Source organism: Grammomys surdaster, unplaced genomic scaffold (genome assembly GCF_004785775.1).
Source record: "Grammomys surdaster isolate TR1022 unplaced genomic scaffold, NIH_TR_1.0 174, whole genome shotgun sequence".
NCBI lineage: Eukaryota > Metazoa > Chordata > Mammalia > Rodentia > Muridae > Grammomys > Grammomys surdaster.
In genome coordinates, this window is record NW_021604622.1 from 19,444,982 (window position 1) to 19,469,181 (window position 24,200).

The window sequence follows — 24,200 nt, forward strand, 5'->3', positions numbered from 1 at the left end:
TGTGTGTGTGTGTGTGTGTGTGTGTGTGTGTGTGTGTGTGTAACAAAAATTGAAGAAAAAGGCCATGAATTTGAGAGAGTTCAGGGAGGGTACACGGGAGGGTTGGAATGGGGGAAGGGAAGGAGGCAAATGACAGGATAGTAGAGTCACTGTGTAATTTTTCTTTGTTCTAAGGTGTGTGCTCTAGAGAAAACCCAGATAGAGCACACATCCCGAGATATTACCTCTGCAGTAAGGGGAACACAGAGAGAAGGCAGCAGTGACTGCCAGGCTGTGCTCACCTAAGGAGGCCTCAACTGAGAGATCTGGTCAGCTCTGCAAGGCGACAGGGGGAGCGGATCTGAGATAAAGGGTGAGAAGTGGGTGGGAGTAAAATATTGAGGGTATTAAAGCCCTGAGGGAACCCTAGAGGATTCTGGTGGCGACCAATGAGAAAGATAGAGATGACAGACTGAGACAAAAAGGTGCCCATCCTAAGTCAGGCTTCCAGATCTCTCTCTGAGGTCCAGGGAAAGGCTGTCTTAGTACTGAGGACATGTGGGTTGTAGAGCATCCTAGAGCTACACTAGTTTAACTTTCTACCTACAGGAAAATCCCAGGAAATCCTCTCCAGATGTAGGTACCTGAGGTCCAGCCAGAGCCAAGCCACACCTCTGGTGCAGAGGTGTGCTCAGAGCTCACTTGCCTGCAGAACACTGAGGGACTTTGAGAAGGGCACAGACAGGGCCTTTGAAAGAGAATGGGCCTCCCCTAACTCAGCCACGAACATCCCAGGATGCCATCCGATATCAACTGGAAGCACCTCTGTCTTCCACTTGTGGCTGAGCTACTTCCTTGAGCTAGCCCCTCTTGTTTGGTTTCGGTTCCAGTGGGCCAGCACACTGAGAGATTGAGAGATGCCTCTCTTCAGCAGCTGTCTAACAACATCCTTAACCTGAGATGTGGATTTGAGGATAACCAGGGTTCAGCAGTGTAAAGAGGAAGGCTTGTTCCCTTTGGAGCCACATATAGTACCCAAATTTGAGTGTGGCGATATTATCAGGGATTTTGATTAATGTTTTCCTAGACTCTAGAGTTTAGAGGCTCTTCTAGAATAACTGACTAAATGATAGTCTTAGGTAACCTACCAATCCATCCATCCTGAATCTGCAATATGAATGCTAATAAAACCAACAGCGACATTACATTGTCACTTTCTCGGCACAAAGTTCTTGCCAGGCAACAATGCCCACTCAGTTGAATTTCCACAGGGAAAACTAAGTATGCCACCCACATGCAGGAACTTGTGGAAAACCTGCAAATTCACTCCAAAGGGAAATGGGCAACTCCGGGACCCACATCTAGGTCCAAAGTCTGTGTTCTTAGCTTGTCCTTGGGGACAATTTTTGCTGGAGAAAAATATATTCTGACATGACAGAGTGGAAAGGCAGATGATTCAAGAGACTAATATATAAGGGTTTTTGCAGCAGAGGGGCGAGACTGGATTTAACTTTTCAGTATAGAGAGTGGGAATGTGTAGCCAAGAATGGATGGTCATGTGGGGTGAGGGCAGGAAGTGGCTGAGTTTCAGATGTGCTCTCAAGAAAGTGGTTCACGGTCAGGGAAAACTCAGTAGGCAAATTCATAGGCCGATCGTATTTGGGGGTGAGGCCTCTGGGGAGGTACTTAAAAGTTGACAATTTAATTAGGGTGAGGCCCCTGTAGCATTAGTGGCTTTGTGTGTGTGTGTGTGTGTGTGTGTGTGTGAGAGAGAGAGAGAGAGAGAGAGAGAGAGAGAGAGAGAGAGAGAGAGAGAGAGAAAGTAGTTATTCATCTCATCTTGCCATGTAATGTTCTTTAAAAAAAAATAGTTTGGACAGCTTTCCACACATGCGGCCTTACATGCTTCTGTAAGGACTGGAAGGAGAGTCGTCAGTTCTTTCCTCCCACACTGAGCTGATCGCAGGGTGAGCTGAAGGAACCCTGCTTTCCCTTTGTCTTAAGTTTTAGTGGATTTGTTGGTTTGTTTGTTTTTGTCTTGTTTTAATGGCCGTTACTCATACCTTCTAGGGAAACGGTTTAGTCAGGGTTAAGTTTGGCTTGAGTGCAGCGGTCCCTCTTCATCCATGGGTGATACATTCCAAGACCACAGTGGATGTCTGAATCCATGCATACGGCTGAGCCTATATGCACTGCTTTTGAAAAGCATCCATGCATACTCACGATCAAGCTTAATTCATGAAAAAAAATAAAATAAATCTTAATTTATGAAGTAAGCACAGTAAAGATTTATAGTGTTCTACAGATCTTAGCAAGTTTAGCACAGTTTTCAAAATTTTATTAAACCGTGAAGTTTCACTTTATCATTTTAAAGGAAACACCTTATGGTCGTGGATGTGTGTGTCTGTGTGTGTCTGTGTGTGTCTGTGTATGTGTGTCTGTGTGTGTCTGTGTGTCTGTGTGTGTCTGTGTGTGTGTGCGCGCGCGCCTGTGTGTATCTGTATCTGGATTACGAGCATCCCTGACCTTAGTCTTTCAGGCCATTACTGTAGGTTTGATAATGGTCCCTTGGATACAAGCACTGCACTTACCTTGATAGTCTATCTGATATCTTGGGATGCTTACTAAGTGACTAACGGGCAGGTACCATATACACTGTTGGTACTGAAAAAGGATGGTCTCCATGTGTGTGTATGTGTGTGGGGTGGGGAGTAAAAGACTGTAGAAATAGCCCTTTGTGTTGGCCAAGTTCAGTCAAGTGCCAGTGGATTTCAGCATTTTAGCTTCGAAGTTCCTAAGAGGTTGCAACGTCTAGTAGTTTAGCAAGTCGCTTTGGCTGTGTGAGGTTACTGCCACACTGATTACAAAACTCTGAATCTGAGTTTGCTTTCAAGTTATGTATTTGAGAGAGCTCACTTTGGCAGGGCACACATGAGCGTTGGCTTAACACAGAGATTAGCGTGACTGTACAAGGCTGACATAAAACTGCATAAAATACACTGTATTTTAAAGTACAAGTTATGCATTTGAGTAGATAGACCTACCTTAGGTAGATGTACTTCAAACCTTAGACTTTCAGAATCTGAAGCACCATATTTTGTGTGAAGTACTGTATCATTTAAGTATATTTATTTTAAAGTGTGGCATGCATGCATCACAAAATGGCCAGCATTTTCCAAAAGAGAGCAAATAATTATTTTAAATTCTTTGACTTTTCAATTCCTCAGTGATCTGGAAAACTATTTTTTGTTGTTTAATAAAAAGGATACCATATAAAATACCACATAAAAGGCATCTTTAAGATTAACTAATACATCAAGGAGAGCGTACATGCTTTTAAAAGAAAAAAATTATCGCTTCTTAGCTATTAGATCTTGCTTTGAGTCTTCTTTTATATTCTTAGTCAGGAAAAAAAAAGAAAGAAAGAAAAGAAAATGGGTTCCAGTTTTTACTCAAAGCTTTTTTGGGGTAGTATTACATGAGTCTCCTGGCAGTTTGGAAGCTAGACCCTGTGAAGGGAGAAGCAACTGAGAACAGCACAGCAAGGAGCTGGAGTAAACAGGCACCCAGAGCCCGCACCCGGCCATGTGCCCTGGCTGCTCCCTGGCCACCATGCAGCACTGGGGATGGACGGAGCTTTTGAGTACAGGTTCATCTTCCTGTGCTTGCTTCTTGAGTTGGGAAATCTAGATGATCCAAAGTTGTTCTTGCAAAACAATGTCCCTCACAACATGATTGCCCCACCATGGTGTGTTTTTTTTTTCTGTTGTTGTTTTGTTTTTTGTTTTCCTCCTTTTGAGTGAGACTTTTCGATGGGTGGCAGGAATTATGCAAACAAACCTCCCACTCTCTTGCTGAGGACAACCCTTTTTTTTTGTTTGTTTGTTTTGTTTTTTGTTTTCTCCCTCCTCTTCCTCCTCCTCCTCCTCCTCTTCTTCTTTTTCTTCTTCTTCTTCCTCCTCTCTCTCTCTCTCTCTCTCTCTCTCTCTCTCTCTCTCTCTCTCTCTCTCTCTCTCTTTCTCTCTCTCTCTCTGCTCACCAACTCCCCCCTGTGACTCAAAGGAGATCTGATAGCTGGCGTGAGGTTTCAACCTGCCTGTGGCTACTCCACCTTTTGGTAGATCTTGCCAGGAAAAAAAAAAAAGGAAGGAGGGCAGGCGGCTGGGTGAAGTCATCCCTGGTGACACCTTCTCACAGGACTTCAGGGAAAATGCTGGGCGACTGGGCAGCGCTCCTGCCCAGCTGCCTGTCACGGTGCTGGGAGTGAGAGGTGACCTCTTTATTTTTAGCAGGGGGCTGTCATAATAGTCTGCTCCTCGGTTTCATTCAAGGCGGGAGACAGGCACTTTGGAAGTTTGTAAACACCAACTTTCTCAGTAGAGGAGGAACACTTTTCTTCAGAAAGGGAAGAATTCCCCTGCTGGGGTTTCCCTCTTTTTAGAGTCTGCGCTGTGGACAAGACAGCATTCTCTAGCTGTCTGAGTTGTGGCAAGCAGGTGCGGCTCAAGTTCTAATTGTAAAAGGGCAGAAATGCCTGCAGGCGACGGCTGTGGACCAGGCAGAAGGTAATTATGACATTTCATTTCTCTGGAGTCTGTTTCCTTTGTTGTTCATCTTAAAAATATTCTGACAAGTTTAAATATGTTTAAGTGAAAATGATAATTCTAGGAAGTAATCTTTGGCAAAATTAGCAATCTGAGTTTAGAAATATCTGCAAAGGAGTACTTGTTTTTCCTCGAATAAGGAAATAATGTCCTGGAACTTTTAAACCACATCTTCCCACACACAGCTGGAATCTACTTGAAGTTTGTGATGTTTCTTTTTAAGTTGAGATGACGGTGGTAGACATCTAAGCTCATGAATTTTGTTAAGTTTTCATTTGAAAGATTTGACAGACAGTTGTGAGAGTTGACTACTAAGCCAGCTTTTCAGTGTTGATATGTGAATCCTTCTTACACTATACATTTTAAGAGCATGAAGAGCTCCCTGCCACGTGGTACATGGTTCAGGTGTTCTCATCGCTCGCTCACTGCTAAGAAGCAGGTACCAGGAGGGGGATGATGCAGGGAATTAGCACATACTGGCTCATGCATCGCTGCAGCTCAGATTGACATTATAGGAGTCAGCTGCACGTCCTCATTGGATTTCCAGTTGAGGTAACCAAAATTTGGATATGAAGAAGTAGAAAGAAAATTATGAAACAAAGGAAGGAATCATGATTCATCTTATTGCGAAAGAAACAGAACTCTCTAGGAACAAGAGCCCCTCAGACTAGTTCTATAAACCGTGGCTCTGTGGCCCCCGTGGTCCCTGTGGCCCCTGTGGTCCCTGTGACCCCTGTGGTCCCTGTGATGTGGTTTATGTGGCCCCTGTGGCGTGGTTTATGTGGCGTGATGTAGCTCATTGTGACAGTTGCCTTAAAGGCTGCATTTCTCTGTAGATCTCTAGTGTTAATCTTCCCTAAACTCTATTAAATGAAGAGAAACAGATTGATGCTATAGCAAGTGACTTCTCACATAAAATAAGACTAAGCCAAGCACCTGACAATGTCCTTTGTAACAGTGCTTGGCACAGTTGATGGATTAATCAATTACTTTAGAGAACATTTTTAGAGACATTTAAGTGTTTGCACTGGTTGGTAGGTTGGTCCATGGGTGTCATACGTTTCCTTTCCCAGACATCCGACTATTCCTGAAAGCAAGGCTTTCTCTTTTCTGTAAAACCCGCTCCCTGAGTAGACGTTTAGACAACCAGCCATTTTAAACAAGTGGGATGCACTGATAAAGCATTTCACACCAGGGGCCCAGCACCTTGATCATTCTGGAGTTCCAGCAGGGAGACTTGGCACAGAGAGGAATTGAGGGCTGCTGTCACATGGAATAGCATTATCAAAATTAAATTAAATAGTAACTAGTTGTTGATAAGGAATATCTTGAACTCTGTGTGATGTGAACTGAGCAAACTTTAGCTTTTTCTCTGGAAGTTTCACGAATAAAAGAATTAAATAGATCAAAAGAAGCCCGTGTTCACGCACTCATAAATCTGTACACGACAACTACTGTTATCTCCTTGGTGATAACTCAGATCCAACTGAGAACCCCTCTCATTCTTCTCAGGTAACATGCTCCTGTCTCTTGTTTTTGTTCTGATGAGGTAACTTTCAGTCTCCAGCACTTGGTGGTTTTTATTCTTCACTTTGTCCCCTGGGCTTGTTTGTTTTTCCTCTCTGTAGAAATGGTGGACGATTGGAACTAGGCTAGAAATAAAATATTTATAATTGGAGGAACATTTTCCTCTTGCTAAATTTGAGATTACGTGCCTCTGGATAAGTCCCTCGGTGCCATGTCTAAACAAGAAATAACTATTATAAGTCACGAATCTGCTGACAAGCATGTTCTCTGAACTTTATCGCAGCAGTTCCTAATTGAACCCCACATCAAGGCTGATTATGTTACTTGCCTCTCAATTTGGAATTTGATGTCCTAGATTGCTCCTTAACTGCCACGGAGCTAAATAAGAGTTTGGTTAATGTTTTAATAAAAACGAAACTCACAAAAACGGTGATGCTCACGTGACAGGGATGCCTGTCACACTCTGAGATGCGGGCCTTAGGCAGCACAGGTACCCTCTGCTAGGTGACGCACAGTCCAGTGGCTCCAGGTACCATCACCTGATGGAGGAAGCAACTATCCTTTTGAGCAAGTAGGAAACACTGTTCGTAAGAACGCTGGAAGAATTACTGCCAGTTTCAAGGTCAAGAGCTGAGGAGGAAGAGACAAACAAACAAACAAGCAAACAAACCCCATTTGAAGCAGGCCTGGAAAAGTAGGTATCTAAGCAAGAAGCACCGGATGCCGAAGAAGGGAGAAAACCAGGGAGGTAGACTAGCTCAGGGTATATGGGAAAGCTTCTCCTGTCGCCCGAGGCCTCGTGGTTCCTTATCCAACTTCCTTTGGTTCCTGCCTTGGAGCAGCAGCCAAGCTGGCCCTGTGAGGTACCCCTGATTAGCTAGGTGAAGTGGGTGTGAGTGGATCAGCCATCCCCAATTCCAGATGACACGGAAGGAGATGGGCCCCGAGCCATGGAGATGGAACCTGTCTGAACATGAAACTCACTTTATGCGTTTAGCGCGTCTTGTCGTGAGAGCACTTTAACAGGGTAATTATGTTCACACATTTGGTTGTTTATGGAGGAGTAATCTGTTAAACTCTGAAGCTCATCTAGTTACCGTGTTGGGTTATGGGTTTGTGGGTACAGACCCTGCTGTTCTGGAGCAAGCTGTCTGAGTGGAGAGATGCACAGGGTAAAATAATTGGCCAGCGGGAGTGAGCAGGTCACAGGGCTAAGTGGTAACGTGAGAGAATGCTTAGCCTCCGTGCTGAAGCTCAGGTGTCTTCACAGGGAAAACGTGGCCATTCTAGTCTCCTGGGCTGTTACTTTACTTGTCATGCAAGTACAAGTTTGTTCCCAAAGGCCAGAGTTGTGAATTCAGTTTGTGTTTCCAGAATTTTCTGTTGTTCTCTTCTCTGGATTGATGGGGCTGTTACGTCACTTCTCTGAAATGCTTGCAGCCACAAGTCTTGGGTTTCAGGGTCTTCTATCCCTTCTCCAGATTTTGGTAGATCTGCATGTCGGTAATGCGATATCTTGGGGATGTGATCTATGTCTAAACATGAAACCCACTTATGTTTTACACATCCTAGAATTTAATTTCCTAGACTGTTTTGTGCTTGCCTCGTGTCTGTGACTTGCATTGTGACCATGAAGTGGGGGGTGGGAATTTTCACTTGTGGGATCACGGTAGTCCTCAGAAAGTTACAAATTTTAGAGCATTCCAGACTTGGCGGTTTTCCAATTAGGTTTGTAGAGCCTGGCTTTGTTTCTGGGTTTTTGAAAGGTTGTTGCGTTTAGGAAAAACCAAGGCTCTTTTAAGCATGCAATGGGGCTAATTAGTATGAGAATGTTATTAGCAATTGCATTGAATGGAAGGTTCAAAGAAATTGATTTAAATGTACTCTCGAGTTTCCGTTGTTATAACAGTTCAGACTGGCAAGATTTGAGGTACAATTTTATGTTTCTGATCAGGCTTACCTACTGAGAATGCATTTCTTTAACATCTAAGACCTAGTACAGAAAGCTGACCAAGTGCCTCAAACCCAGCTTGGTGTGCTTTGCCCTTTGGTTGAAGTGGATTCGTACAAGCAAACATTTAAGCTTTTGTATCCTTGAATGTCTTGAATCGGCCTTTCATCTGGAAATCAGTGCAAACAGATAGAGTAAGGGACACTCACGTAAAGAGAAGGGGTTCTGAGCTCCCTGCAGATAAATGAGAGGGCCATTTGATGAACCCATTTTGGCCTGGGTAGTAGTGGTACTACTGGGAGATGTTCAACAGTCACACTCTGTGGGAGGGAGCCCCCAGTCCTTTAGCATTTGCTGATTCTTGTGGTGTAATTGCTCACACTCTTTCCTGGTCACTGAAAAGTGAGTTAGACAAATATCACAGTAGCTCTTGTGAGCTTAGGGCGGCTAGCTCCAGTGTACAAACGATTGTGGCCAAGGTCAGAGTCAGCACTTAGTTTTCCCAGGACTACCTACCTCTATTTCTGCATCCTGAAGCCATCACAGACATTGGTCGAGTTTGGTTGAGGGGATTAATCATTTATCTTTCTCCATTCTTCCCCACAGCCATGGAAAATATTTATCACTCTTGAAATCCTACTTTGACCCAGCTGGGCTAATATTTGAACCTGATTAAGAACATGCAGAACAATACAATCTGTCCTTACTGCAGGAGAGTTTGTTTAGCGGGTGATTCCTTAACCACCATTGAGTAGGCAACATGCTTCCTAAGCCCCGCAGTGCCTCAATAGCTTCCTGGCATTCCCGGCCCTGGTGGAGCTGACCTGTGATCTACAGGTTCAGGGCGATGAGCTCTTTGCTGCCTTCACTAAAATATGACGACAGTCTCTAGTTTACAATACCAACGGGCCACAGCGTATCCCTGCTGACTGACAGAGCAAAGTCCTAACTGAGAGGGCTTGCCCCCCTTCCGACACTTTATGGCCAATTAACATCAAAATACATTTCATGTTCTCACTTCTTTATGATATGTTTGTCTGGGTCATACAGAACATATGGGGGGGGGGCACAGATCTTGAGGGACAGTCTTTACTCTCAGGATTTTTAAAAAAGAAGTCTTCCTACTGAAGATGTTCCATCGAAGGATTCTTTAGCTATTCAGGGAGATGACACTGTTATTGCAGAAAAGAAAGAATAAGGCGGAAAAGATCAGCTCTAATCTCAGTATCCTAAAAGCATGCAGTTATACTATAGTTTGATGAATGTTCTTGACAGTTACGGTAAGCATATGGTATGCATACATACACGTACCTGTACACATACATGTATATTTCTGTATCGGTTTTCACTTATGAGGGCTTTCTAATGGCACCCAAACAATTTGAAAATGTTTTTTAAAAGCCTGGCAGAATATCCCATCCACTGGATTTCCCCATTATTGAAATTAATTGTCCCATTAATGAACAAGGGTGCACTGTGGTTTTTTCTAAATAGGGACTGAGCTGCCATTTTCTTAAGAGCTGGGTCCAGAAACTTAAACAATGTCATTCTCCTCATGTCATGTTAGTTGAATGGCTCAAGAGCCCCAGTTTTCGGGGAGGGGGGCAAACATTCTACCCTTTACTGAGAAGGTCTCAAAGTGTTCCTCAGCCACTTCAGTTTCCTCTGCTGAGAGTTCTGTGCTTAGATCTGTACCCCATTTTAAATGGGATTATTAGGACTTTAGATACCTAGTTTCTTGAGTTCTTTATCTATTTTGTATATTAGTCCTCTATCGGATATAAAGCTGGTAAAAAGGGTTTGTTTGTTTTTTCCCATTCTGCAGGCAGCTGCTTTATCCAGATGACACTATCCTTTGCCTTACAGAAAGCTTTCGGTTTCATGAGGTTCTACTTATTAATTGTTGATCTTGACACCTATCCCAATGGAATGAATGCCCCATTGTTAAGTTCTCAGAAGTAGTAAATAATAACGTTAGTGACACACATCCTTAAGCAACACTAAATAGGTCACGTCTGAGTTTAGACTCACTGTGACCTAATCCTTGTGCACATCCCAGAGGTAGACAGAACAAGAGAATCCACACCTCCCTAGATGGTGGCTCAGTTGTGTGGGAGGGGTGCAGAATCACCTCATCTCCAGATTCCCCAAATAGCTCTGGAAAGGGTTCCTGGAGGGTCTGCTCTGGAGGGTTTATTTGTTCTCCCTGTTTCGGATGGGATGGCGGGGTATGTGGTTAGCCTTGTTGACCCCTTCTGTGATTGAAACCATGTTTGGTTAGTGTTATCACAGGCTTCATTGAGTGAAAAGTACAGCTATCTCTCAGTATCTACAAGGGAGGACCTCCAAGGCCCCTCACCTTCATTACTGTGAGCCAGAAGCTGTTCTGTACAAAGTCAGGTCAAGCATATCCTTCTCCCTTGAATATGGTCAGTCTGGATTCATTGTGTTCTTGGATATGGATCTTATGGGCCTGAAAGTCTAATGGTACTTATGGATTCTCAGGGCAAAGCCAGGATGTCTATAGCATCATTTTGGTGAGGCCATGAGTACCCACAAAGGTTTAAGGTCAGAGCATGCATGTTTCTCTTATACATTGGCTTGCTTTCATTTTATGGGCACTGTGGACTTTCTCATTCTTATTTCCAGATCATGAGGTTTAAAGGTTTGAGTGAGTAAAAGTACAGCCATCTCTTCCTGTCCACAAATATTGGTTCCAGTTCCCCCAAAGACACCAGGGTTCTCTCTAGAATATCATGTGTCTCTTCTAACAGTAAGAGGATGCTGGAAAGAACTTCTGAGCGTTCTTCTTCATGGCATCACCATTGTCCTTCCCTTATAGTCCTTTGCCTCAATCTCTCAGGGTCATCCTCCATCTGCGTGTTCAGGGTTATGTCCCAAGGCACTAACTCCGAGAGCCTGGGTAGATCTCAGACTCCAAGTGTCTCACCCTACCTTGGGACTCATGTGCTGGGTTACAGAAAGCCAGTTTGTGTGCTCCACAAATACGAATTTTGTGTCTATGGTTTTATTATGGGCTTTGCACTCATTTAACATGCATGCAGACAGAGACCATTAAATGTTTAGTCCTGATAATTTGAACTTAAGACTGGAGGACAAAAGGGCTTCGTTCTGGCCTAAAGACCAGCCAAAGGTCTGGGATTCAAATACAGTGCCTCAATTTCTCATTTTTGTGTTTGAAAAACTACAGGGCCAACATCCAGGGCAGAGAGGTTGCTTTGAAAATTGGTCTTTTCTTCAGCCACCAAACTTCTCTTTCGGCTGAAATCCAGATGTTTTAGCTTGTCTGTGTTTGGGTGTCCCTGTTGCAGCCTAAATTCTCTCTATATAACAAGAGCCAGACGGGGAGAGGATTTAGAGGAAGAATTCCTGAGTCTTTAAACACTGCGTATGGCTTTTTTTTCCCCCAGCAATTATTTGTGATGTCACCAGAAAACAAGAGGAAAAATAAAAATGACTTCATGAGGGAATACTGTGCCCAGACCCTTTGGTCTGGACAGGAATGACCTCATCTCGGGACTGTGCAGTAGGAGGAAACTGAGCAAGACCCTAACACATGCTTTCCAGTTCACTTTGTTTCACAGCCTCAGATTCGATCCTCAGTCCTCCCTCTAATCTTTCCATGCTCCCCTCCTGTCTTCAGTGATCTCCCTTCCCAGACACCTGCTGCCTCAGAATCCTAGCCTGAGAAAGGGCAACTAAGAAAGCCAAGGGGCAAACCCTGGATGTAGCAATCCCTGTGGTACATCTAGGTCACAAAGTGTTCTGAGGCTGAAATTGGGAAACCAGAGGGCAGGAATGTCCCAGCTGTCTCTGGAGACACATGAGGAGCACGATGACTAGGAAGACAGCTCTACTGCTTTGCTTCTTGTGGATCAATTAGCCCTCCCCTTAGGGATACAGGTGAGACAACCTTAAAAGGAGGCTCTGAGAATCATCCAGAGCAAGCCTCTTTTCTACTTTAGACTTCTTTGTGTAGGGTTGGCATGGTCTGCGTGTAATCTCCGCTCACTGGGTAAACACCAGCCAGGCCTATTAAAGATTTGGCACCGTGGCCTGTAGTAGTGTCTCAGAGAGGCATCACTGGACTGCAGCAGAGTCTTTGCCCAGGGAGGGAAGTCTGCAGTTGTGCCTAATATGGAAAGAGGTGATGGAAAGAAGCAAAGCCCAGAATGTTCCCTCTGCCTGGCACCAGTGAGTCGTGAAGGTTTTCTGCATGTTCATCCTCAGCGTTCAAGGGGTGGGATGCAAGGGGTGGAGACTGGTGCTCCCAGAGCTGGGCACACTCCCCCACACAATGGTGTTAATGAGCATCACACAGTAATTACTGTGATGGTGATGATGACGCCCCTTGCTAGCTGTGTAAACAGAGCAGAGGCAACAACATGCAAATATTCCTGACTCAGAATGTGACATTTCCCTCCGAGCTAGTTGAACTTCTAAGTGTTTCAGTTTGAAAAACCCATTTTCCTGTGGTGCATCTTAAAAGTATGTCCTAAAATGTATAGACTCCACCCTTAGGTAAGGATAGGGGATTAAAAATGTACGTATGTTCTTAGAAAAGGCAGAGAAGGTTACACAAGGATGATATTCTACAGCGTGTGTTCAGTAGTTCTGGGGTAGCTGGACCACTCCCCAATGGCTGATGTAGCTCCCTCCATAGCTGGGTAAACAGGACAGATTCCAAACGGTCCTGTTCCTCTCATCCTGAGATACTGGGGAAGCTTGCCTTTAGGAGCCTACTTGTCTTTGCTAAGGAAGTCTAGGAGATGTGTATTTCCTTATAAAATGAACTCACATTCGGATTAACTACAAACCTAGAACGAATGGACTGGCTTTCCAGCTTGTCTCAGACACAGCAAACATTGGCACTGACAAGGAAGGGAAAGAACTGTTACTTCCTTTGTCAGAAGAGGGGTAAGGACATAGGATAGAGAACTGGTGTGTCCCGAGTGTCTGGGTTTGATGGCCCATAGCTTCTTTTCCCTCTGCCAACTCTTTTGTATATTTTTTAAATTATCATATAAGTTTATTTATTTATTTATTTGTTTGTTTGTTTGTTTATTAATCATTCCATTCGTTTACATCTCAAATGATATCCCACTTCCTGGCTACCCCCCACCCCCGTGCCAACTCTTAATAAAACTGGAAGAGGTGCGTGGGGCTCTGATAAGGATCATGAAGCCTTGTGGGGAACTTTCTGGAAAGAGTGCTGTACCACATTAGCATAGTCAGCCGTGTGTGGGAAGCAATGGTACATGTTTGCCTCAGAGCAAGATCAAGAGAGGGATGATGATTGATCGATGTCTTCCTCCACCTCTCTCATCTTTGGAAGACCCGGCAACTATTCAGTGACTGTGATGGTACCCTCATTTTTACAGCGGCTTGTTAGTTATGGACCTTCCAGCATTTTAGACCTTGGCAGTTGCTACCCAGGCAAAGCTGAAGGTTAGGTACCTCCTTGCTAAAGCCAGCATAAACCTCCGGCACAGGACTATTTTAAGCTTTGCCGTTGCAGTGTGTTACATGGCAAGCCTGGCAGGGCTCCTCTGCTCCTTCGTGACACGACAGGAGCTTGTGCGCATGTGTTTGGCTGACTGTGCGCTGCAGGAAAGTTTGCTTTTATTTATTTATTTATTTATTTATTTATTTATTTATTTATTTATTATCATTATTTATTTATTTATTATCGTTATTTATTTATTTTTTATTTGTTCACTTTACATCCTGCTCACTGCCCCCCTCCCGGTCACTCTCTCTCACAATCATTCCTCCCATCCTACCTCCCCTTCTCCTCTGAGAGGGTGGGGGATCCTCCTGGGTATCTTCCTCCTCCCCCCACCCCACATCAAATCTTTGAGGCTAGGCGTATCCTCTCCCACTGAGACCAGACAAACTAGAAGAACAAATCCCACAGACAGACAACAGTTTTTGGGATAGCCTCTGCTCCAGTTGTTTGGGACCCACATGAAGACCAAGCTGTACATCTGCTACATATGTGCAGGGAGGCCTAGGTCCAGCCCATGTATGTTCTTTTATTGGTGGTTCAGTCTCTGAGAGCCCCAAGGGTCCAGGTTAGTTGACTCTGTTGGTCTTCTTGTGGAGGTCATGTCCCCTTTGTGGCCTGCAATCATTCTTCCTGTTCTTGCATAAGAGTCCCCAAGCTCCATCCACTGTTTGGCTCTGGGTGTCTGCATCTGTATGAGTCAGCTGCTGGGTGGAGCCTCTCAGAGGACAACCATGCTAGACGCCTGTCTGCAAGCATAACAGAGTATCATTAACAGTGTCAGGGATTGATGCTTGTCCATAGGATGGGCCTCAAGTTGGGTTGGCTATTAGTTGGCCATTCCCTCAGTCTCTGCTCCATCCCCCATTCCCTATCCCTGCATTTCTTATAGACAAGATAAATTTTGGGTCAAAAGTTTTGTCAGTTGGTTGGTGTCCCTATCACTCCACTGGGGCTCCTGTCTGGCTATAGGAGGTAGCCTCTTCAGGGTCCATATCCCCAGTGTAGTGAGTCACAGCTGACTTCAGGTAAACATTCTTTTGTCTGGAAGAGGGAAGACTTGGAAGCTGCAAGGGATGAATTCTGATCTGGGTGCTGCTTTTCTTCACTGTATCTGCTTGTCTTCTGGAGTATTTTCCTCAACCAGTCCAGTGTTGTGTGGACAAGAAGTAATAGAGTGCTAATGTCGTTTTTAGCCCTTGGTACAGTCTCAGTAAATAGGAGGGCTGCCCTAGTAGCAAGTCTCTTCCTGGTTCCTGGTTGCTGGGTTCATCTGTGTCTGTCACTACATTCAAGCCATGTTTCTGAGGCCTGTGACATCCAGAGCTAGTAGACCACTGTGGTTCGCCTGTTTGAGCAAGTCAAGATTTATTGGATCACTCTTATGCTCTTTCATTTAAATATACCCAGCGGATTTTTACTTCCTGTCCCTTTACTGAAAATGTTTGCCTGTCGCTGCTCTGATGTATAACTGCTTCCACCATTCGAGGTGCGCGACTTCTAAATTAGCTGGATTTATGCTCACATCTCTTTGTGTCTATTGTTTCTGTGCCGCTAACTGTGAGGCTTAATTTTAAGTTATGCAAAATGCTGAAGTAAGAGATTCAACAGAATGTAGTTGTGGTACTCTGCCAGTTCTTCCCAAATAACTAATGTCCCTTTCCTCCTTTGGTAGTAGAATCCTGGTTTCAGCTAGAACATGGCCACTAACAGCCAAACTCTCTTCTAGAATGTCTTACAGTTATGTGACCATTTCTAACTGGAAGGAGGTGACTGGAAGCTGTGTATACAATGTATAATAGGTCCATGACGCTAGAGAGAAAGGGGAATGTTTCCTCAGTGCTCTTTCTTCTTTACGGTGATGATGCGAATGAGTTAACTGAAGAACTAAAGGAACTGTCTTGGACCATTTGGAGGAAGGGCCATTTGAGAATAACTGAGCAACTATACAGAAAGAGTCCAGGAGTCTAACAGCATGGGCATGCCCATATCAACCCTGGACTTTCAGGTTCAGCTGTCGCATAGAGAAATGACCTGCTCTCTTGCTTAAGCCTCTATTACTCTGACATTTGTTATATTAGACAAACACATCTTACCATGTATAGTTGGATATTTCTATGAAAGTTAAGTTGAAGGCATCTGAGAGAGTTGGCAAGAGTAAGTTGCTATGAAGTGGGGTGGAGAGGGAGGTGGAGGATTTGGTAGGAGTGTATAGAGGCATGAATATTGTCAAAATACATTATATGAAACTCTCAGGGAATTAATCATCATTAAACAATATTATTAAAAATATAGACAAAAATAATCCCGAAGGGTAGAGAGATAAATATTTGAAAAGTCCCAATATTAATTATGGCATGAAGTCTTTACTCATCTGTAAATAAGTAAAGTTAGAAATTAAAAATAATAGAATTGCCGGGTGGTGGTGGCGCACACCTTTAATCCCAGCACTTGGGAGGCAGAGGCAGGTGGATTTCTGAGTTTGAGGCCAGCCTGGTCTACAGAATGAGTTCCAGGACAGCCAGGGCTACACAGAGAAACCCTGTCTCGAAAAACAAACAACAACAACAAAAAATAGAATTAAGAAATTATTACATAAATGTAGTTATGTAAGAAAATAAGTCTTTGTTCCTAGCTCTACATTAGTTCATGACTTTCTAAGTCCCTAGAATGTACACATACGCTCCCAAATTTATGGATTCAATTGTATACCTTCAGGGTTGTACTGCTTTGTTCCTTGGTTTTTAGTTAGCCCCCATATTCTGATTAACATGATTTAGAATTGACACATAACCTAGACCATATTGAACTAAGAGTTGCTTCAAAATACTGGAAAAAAAAGCTTACAAGTGACCATTGTTGGTGATACCAGAGCATAGGAGATGATAGTCTTTAAAACCCTACCGTGGAAATCTGAGACTGATTTAATTGTTCAAGGTGGTTAAGGCCTAACGTTCGTTAGTTGTAACCAATGTTTTGCTATATTTTCTCTTTATACTCTAACTCCAATCTCTGGGGTCTCCAGGCTATGTTTACAATAAAGTCCGTGATCTTTGCCCTAATCACATGCACAAGTTTTTGATCTGTATTTTATTGACTTTGTCAAATGAGGAAAAAAGTGCAGGGGAAGATAGCAGTATGAAAGTGGTCCTCTGACTGAGCCTGTGGCGCTATGGAAGGTGGGGCATCAGGGCATCATCACGCCATCATCAGGACATCACCAGGACATCAGGGCAGCTGTCCCAGCCCATAGTTACCTAAGGGCCAGAAAATCACCTGAGACATCGGAGCAGTCCATCATGAATGAAAGATGAAATAATTCATGGTTTTAACTTCTCTCTGTGACAGAACCACAGGCATTGATAGAACCTATTGTAACATTTTACATTTTAATATCCTTCTAACACCAGAAAGTCAAATAGTCTTGACATTTTTCCAGGATAGCAGGAGGTCCGTTGTCTGGGTACCTCGGGGCTTTATATCTGACATTATGATAGCACTTGAAGGGCCACAGATAGTTGCTGTCCCAGATGCCCCTGCCATCTGAATCACAGGGATGTTCTAAGCGGTGGTGTTGGCATTGCATATTATTTTCTTCTCTACTTAATACAAAGCTCTAAATCCATTCTTCATAAGAAAGTAAATATCCATTTCATAGGAATATAGGACTTAAAGTATTCAGTTTTGTCCGACTTCAGACTTCAGAAGGTTTGGAAGTATATAACCCAGGGCCCCCCTGATATTTTAGAGGGGACCATGATTCCATAAATCACTCGATGTCTATTTATATTCAGCTCCTTATATACAGGAAGCTCAGATTCCTCATGGGGAGTCTTGAACAGTGGGAGCTGTGCTGTCAATCTACCTGTCCCCGTCTCTCGCAGCCTTTATCATAATTGCTTAAGAGGACACTCATTTCCCTTACTCTTGATACAAGCGAGTTGACTAATGACAAAATTCCGAGAAGTGTTTCATTCTTCCACAAGCCATCCCCTTGTATCTTAAAAGTATCATTCGGGAAATTGATATAACAACTTTGCCTGGGGTGTCTTATGGCTGTGATAGGTAGAGGGATCCCTCCAAACTTGTTGGGATTGACCAGTTTCACTTGTGTAGTCCAGGCCCCCAAGCCTAGAGAATGGTGCTGCCCACTGTAGGCAGCTCCTCTCAGATCAGCTAATGGAATTCAGATAATTCCTCACAGGTATCTTAGAGGCCCTTCTCCCAGAGTGATTCTAGGTTGAATCCTGTTCATAATTAACACTAACCATCACATCATCAAAAAGCCAAGAAGCCTCAAAGCATAGAATATCTAACAAAGGAACGATAAAGATCTCTCCCTGTTTCTTTTGTATATTGATTATTTAAACTTTTTTTGTTCATTTAAAAAGGCAGCTTTTTTCCCCCTCAGCAAGCCCCATTAGTTTTATTTGGCTGTGTTTGCATTCCCAAAGACTCATTACCTTTGTAGCCTTCACCTAAGGATATGGGTTCCAAGAAGTTTAGGATAAAAATGTTCAACACCCTATAAAACTGATCTACTTGCCTGTGTGGAGACAGTACTTGAGATGGCCAGGCTCAGTAAAGGATGCTCCACAGTAGTTCTGTTTTTGTGGTTCTGGATGCTTCTCACCCAGGAAAAGTAAATGATTGAGGTAGACCAGAAAGCCATTTCTCTATATTCTTTTTTTTTTCTAGTCTCACTAATGTAAGCAACATACAGCATACAAACATAAAGTCGAAGAATTATTACTTACTGGATGTGTATTTGTGCATCGGTAGGTGCCTGTGTACCAAACAGAAGGCATCTAAAGTCATTTTACTACAGACATGTCCAGTAAACAGTGCCCCCATGGAGAAGAGGAATAGGTAGATCGATTGCATCCAAGAGCTGTGGTGGGCGGGCACATACACAACATCCTTTTGCTCTCCGATATCTCAGAAGTGATTTCCTGAAAGTGCTTTTGGCTAGCAGATCATCTCCCATACACTGCTTGACATTTTACACACGCACATACATCGCAGGTGGCCGTCATTAAATTCCCCTACGCACCGCTGGCAGAAACTTGAACCAGCGGATTACTCCGGTGGCAAAGATAAGTATCTGCCACCCACAGGTAAGAATGAAGGAGGACTGGCGATGAGCGGGAGTCTCTGTCACTGGTATGGTTCAGCCTAGACTGTCCCCATCTTCTCTTATACTGACCCTTTCCCTTATGAACACACAGTTTTCAAGGGGAGGCTTCTGCAGCAAATAAGCACTATTATTCTGGAGAAAAATAGAGTGGATGAAAATGAAGGAGTGGAGGGCCTCTTTAAACAGCTGTTTGCAGGCAGCCCCTCATACATATACATGCCGACTTCTGTGTTGCAACTCAGACATGCTGAAGGACTAACTCTTTCCATTCATGGGCAAATTCCTATTGCTATTTGTGTGTATAAGGAGGTGGAAGAGATATGTCCCTATAGGAACACCCTCCACCTTAGGCAGGAAAATTTTATGTTTACAGTTTTGTTTTACTGTAGGGCGTCTCCTTATGGATTGGCTTCTTTCCAGACGGGTGGCAGCATTGAAGGGATGTCACATTTTATCATGTGCTTTCTTGATGGTGACTTCCACAACCCCAAATTCATACTGCACCCATTTTCCCTTTGTGCTGCCCGTGGGCACTGTGTTATGCTAATTTACCATTAACACCTGCACCATTTATATTGTAGCTTTTTTTTTTTTTCACAATCTGCTTGAGTTTAGCAGAGCAGAAATATTCCGTTGAGAATGCAGTTCTTCCACATGTCTCAGTTGAGTGCTTGCCTTACACTTGGGAAGGTAATTCCTCGCTTGGGACCTTGTCTTATAGAATCTAGTTATTAAACACTAACAAAGGGAGGAAGGTTGAAAATGGCTGAGACCTTATCCTCGGGTACTTCAAAAGGATATCACAGCTAGCAAAAGAAAGCATCCTTCTACATGGTGCTTTAGATAGTTAGTGCCTCCCTGCCCCAAAGTGGCACTGCTTAGTTTGAGATACAAGGGAAAGGACAGTCTCAAGGAGTGGCCAATTCCTTCTCCTTTTCAAATTAGGGAGGGACTGAGGGAGGGCGGAGGGGAGTGGTGTGTGTGTGTGTGTGTGTGTGTGTGTGTGTGTGTGTGCGTGCACGAGTGTACATGTCTGTGTGTGTGTGTTTCTGTATAAGGGGTCTAAACAGAACACTAAGTTGCCCTAAGAAGGTTGGACTCAGCTTCCATGGGTAAGAAAAACAGGCACTGAGCTGGCGCCTCTTTGTCCCTGTCCCTGGGAGAAGCTGCTCCTTGGCTAATTGGCCTGAGAAAGCGAGAGCTTCCTCTGAGCGCTCTGTAATTGTTTAATCTCCTGCTTGGTTGTTTAATCCTCCAGTTGACACATCCCATGTGCTTCGTCATGGCTCTAATTCTGTGTTGTGGAGAGAGACATTTCCCTGTTCTTACTTCGTTCCTCTCCCTACACATATTCACTCAGAGAGGGCATCGTAGCAAGTCTCCAGAGGATTAAAAGAAAAATTCCGACACGTTACACCAAGAAATGTTAAAGTCCGTAACCAGATATTGACTGACCTTTCTAAGAAAAATTCAACAGGAGTTAGCATCAACAGATGGTCACCAGCAGTGAGCATGAGATTCTGAGTCACTCACTGAGAATGAAAGGTCTCTAGGCCAAAATGTATTTATAGGTGTGAGGGCCGTACCAGCTGTTTGTCACAGTTGCTAGGTGACAAGTTATTACCAATCCTTTTTTAAAAGCTTGTCACATAGGACGGTGACGTGGCTAACTTTCTGAAAAATACTGTTTAGCTTCGATTTATATATATTTCCCATCTCTAATAAAATCACACTGTGAAATAGTCTCCCAGAGTGCTCTGCCAGGAACTTTCTAAATATGTTTTAAAATGATGATTGGATTACAGATTCACACATGACTATGACAAATCTACAAAATTACCAGAAAAGTGTGTGTGCACTGTACCAAGAGAGCTATATCCCTAGCCCTTTCTGCTTGTCTCAGAGAGGTCAGAACAGTGTCCACGAAATTTTTAATGTGATTTAAAATCTAATGGGAAGTAAGCATTACAAATTATCATAAACCCATCACCACAGAATTTCTGCACTAGAACAATATAAAAAGCACGGCTGTCAGTAACAGGTCTCCTCAGCCCCATTTTCTGGGGTAAAGTGGAGAGCAGCACACCAGTCCTGACTTGCAGGGTGTTGAGATGACTTGCTGAGGGGAAAGGACCATGTGGTGATTATCTGAGACAGTGCTCGCCGATGGAACGCTTAGCAGACCGCAGTCATGGCCACCATTATCCAGAAGGATATCATTTAGTCTGAGCAGCTGGCCTCAGACTGTAGGATTGCTAGTGGGGACTGCATAGAAACTGCTTTTATGCTTGAAAGAGAGACAAGAAACCTTGTCTCCTTGATTCCTTAGGTCCAAGTTTGGCCCAGAACCAGGGCTGCTCTTTACAGGTCTCTGTTTTGATTCATTCAGTTGTAGTTAGGGATCAATGCCCTTCGCCATTCATCTCTGAAGTGATCTGTATGTTCCAGTGTGGACGGTGTGCTTCCTGGGCCTGTCGCTCGTGTTCTGTGCTGTGACCTTGAGCCACGTAGGTGAAGAATCTAGACTTCAAGTTCTTAGGCAGTAACCTGGGCTATAATAAATCACATGTGATGACTAAATGAGGTTATTGAGTTTCTAAGAGGAGCAAAAGTGCCTGTCCCCTGGAAGGTGTTGTCTGTGGTAGGTTCATGCTGCATTACACCCTGGACTTGAAATGGGTGTTTATTTGAATTGTTATTCAATCTCCCTGGCTCTTTTCAACTTAAAAAAAAAAAGTTACCTAAATAAAAAGTCTTGCTAATCCGTGTAATCTTACTCTATAATTATTTTTAATAGTTGTCTACCTCATAATTTAAAACGTACAGTTTTCCGTTATTTTAGCTTAAAAAGTGTTAGTACTTTATTTTGCTACAAATGTCAGAACTAAAACCGAAAAACAGTTTAATGTAAAAGGAAGTTGGCATTAGTCTGTGGATGGCCTAACCTTGTACGTTGCTTCTTGGTCTTAGCAGTACCAAGAATTCAAACTGGACCTTCAAGATTCATTTATATTCTAGCCCCTCCCCCAACACACACACACACACACACACACACACACACACACGCATGCACACACATGCACACACACTTAGTTTTTCCTCTCTCTCTTCCCCATCTCTTTGGTAGTTATCTCCTTTAACTTAAAGTTAAAAATATGTGAAAGAATTTGAATTCTGATATGTTAAAAATATGTTTTGTTTTGAAAAATACTCTTCAGTTTTAAATATACTTTTCACTTAACCACACAGCTACGAGTTTATCCCATAAGATCTACAGCAATGAAAACATGACATTTTTTATTTACCAAGTTTGTCTCTCTTATCCAACCCCCTACTTAGTTTTCAAATTAACTTTTTTTCTAGTAGCTTGATATTAAAAGCTATTTCTAACAGGTAACTTTCATGTGTGAAGTCCCCCCACCGTATATGTATGTGTGCACACACACACGTATGTCATGTATGTATTAGTGTGTTCTCAGGCACTATGTCACCATGTGTAATCTTACTGGTTGAGGGCTATGCCTCCTCATTTGAAGTCTCTGGAGTCAGGAATAGTAACAGTTATTTAAATTAAAAAAAGTCACTGGGGAATTTAAAAATAAATATTTAAATAAAAAAAGGAGTAGTAACAGTAAGCGTACTCGGTATGTACACACTGGAATACGAGGAGTGAGGTGCTCACAAGAGATCTTACTTTTTGAAAATGACACCAAGACTCACTTGTTTCGGTATGAGTGTTGTTAGCGGGCAAACCCTAGCTAGCACATTTTCCCTCTTTCAGACAGTTTATTTTTAAAGCGCATTGACTGGCGTGTTTCCTAATCTTAGAGAACCCCCTAATGGAGAACACTGTGTCCTACACCGTGAAGCCACAGGCAGCACATGAGAATTCCATCAGGTTAAGTGCTAAACTACAGCGAGCACCTTTTACTGGGCATGTTAGCACGTGCCTATAATTCCAGCATTCTGTAAGTACAGAATCTGAGAATCAAGGGTAGTAGGCTAGCCTTAGCTACATAACAAGTTCAAGACCACCCTGAGCTACCAAAAAAAACCTGAAACAAACAAACAAAAATAAAATCTCAAGCCTTACTTTTGCTAACTTTATATTTTTAAAGATCATCTGTTTTGTGTGAGTCTGTGTACATTACTGTAGTTATCCAAAAAGGCTAGAGGAGTTGGATCCCCCTGGCTCTGGAATTTCAGGCAGTTGTGCGCTGCATGAAGTGGGCATTCTTGAAACTAAGCTCTGGTCCTAGGGAAGTACAGTGCATGCTCTTAACTGGCGACCCGTCTCTCCAGCCCCAATAACTATAATTTTAAAGGAAAAGAAGTACAAAATAACGCAAAAGGCGCACACAAAAGTTTTTTGTTTGTTTATTTTAAAGCCATCCAGGCCTATTTGAATTTTTGAAACCTACTGAACAACTGAATCAGGGCTGCCCTTTGGGAGCCTGGTTGTAAAAGTTGCCCCCAGGTCTAGGGCAGAGCTTAGTTCAGAGATAATTTTTCTTGGCTGTTGAGCCAAGACCTCATTGGATGCTCTATCAATGACTGGATTTTGAGGACTTTCTAGTTGAGTTAGTGGGACAAGGAGTCTTCTTGGCTTCTGTGCGCTCATTACAACCCTTTTCTGCTGTCTGAGTTCCTCATGCAGGCACACTTATCAGTCCTCTGCTGAAAATGTCAGGAGATTCCCTTGCAGACCTACTAAGTGCACTCTCTATTCATCTACTTCTGGGCCTGTAAACTCCTTGCTCTTGGATCAGTTCAGGGAGACGACAGATCCCACCTGCGTGGCTTCTCCCTGCTCTGGGTTCTGGGAACTGTTAAGGCAGTGAGTTAGGCAATCATAAGAGTTTTGGCTCTTCATGTCTCTCTCCTTCTTTGCCTAATGTCCAGGGAAGGGAGTAAATCTAGCCCCTGACATACCATCTTGTCATAGCAAATCAATCTCTCTCTCTCTCTCTCTCTCTCTCTCTCTCTCTCTCTCTCTCTCTCAAAATAGTACTTCTATATTATTTGCTAGCAGTGACTTTTAGGGTAAGAAACACATGGCTCAGAGTGCCCGACACTTATTCCCCCCAAACTGCTCTGCCAGGAACTTCTCAAGTGAGGCCCAGGCCCATTTCAGTAGCCTGAAAACTGGACACCAGGAATGAAAAACTCTGAAGGGTGGACTTCAACACATCATGCACATGACTAGTTATAGTTTACCAGGACCATGGAGGCAGAAAAAACAAGGATATTGGCTTAAAATTCAATTCAAAGCTCCTTCCTGTTGATAAAGGGGCTGCGTGTCCAGGGAGCCATCATATTATGTTTACAGACCATAAATTCTTCAGCTGTTGGCAAAGAAGTTTGAGGCTAAGGGTTGATCAGTACTTTGCTAAAAAGACTAAAGAAAACTTAAGTGAATGGCACTGAGATCTATCTATCTATCTATCTATCTATCTATCTATCTATCTATCTATC

General features: G+C 43.3%; 1 protein-coding gene across 5 annotated transcripts in view; it reads left to right on the top strand.

The window, feature by feature from the left end:
* The window catches only part of Retreg1 (reticulophagy regulator 1), a 135,245-nt gene that overhangs the window by 98,533 nt on the left and 12,512 nt on the right, over positions 1 to 24,200 (top strand). Inside the window, exons 1-2 of one of the 5 annotated variants that reach the window (XM_028767655.1) lie at positions 4,175 to 4,242; positions 12,278 to 12,283. The exons of 2 other annotated variants lie outside the window; for them this stretch is intronic. In XM_028767655.1, coding sequence (XP_028623488.1) covers positions 4,190 to 4,242; positions 12,278 to 12,283 — 59 coding nt within the window. In that variant the 5' untranslated portion in view covers positions 4,175 to 4,189. Of the gene's footprint in view, positions 1 to 4,032; positions 4,545 to 11,966; positions 11,986 to 12,277; positions 12,284 to 24,200 lie in introns of those variants that run through there. 2 more of the 5 variants (XM_028767652.1, XM_028767654.1) reach the window with 2 other exon arrangements.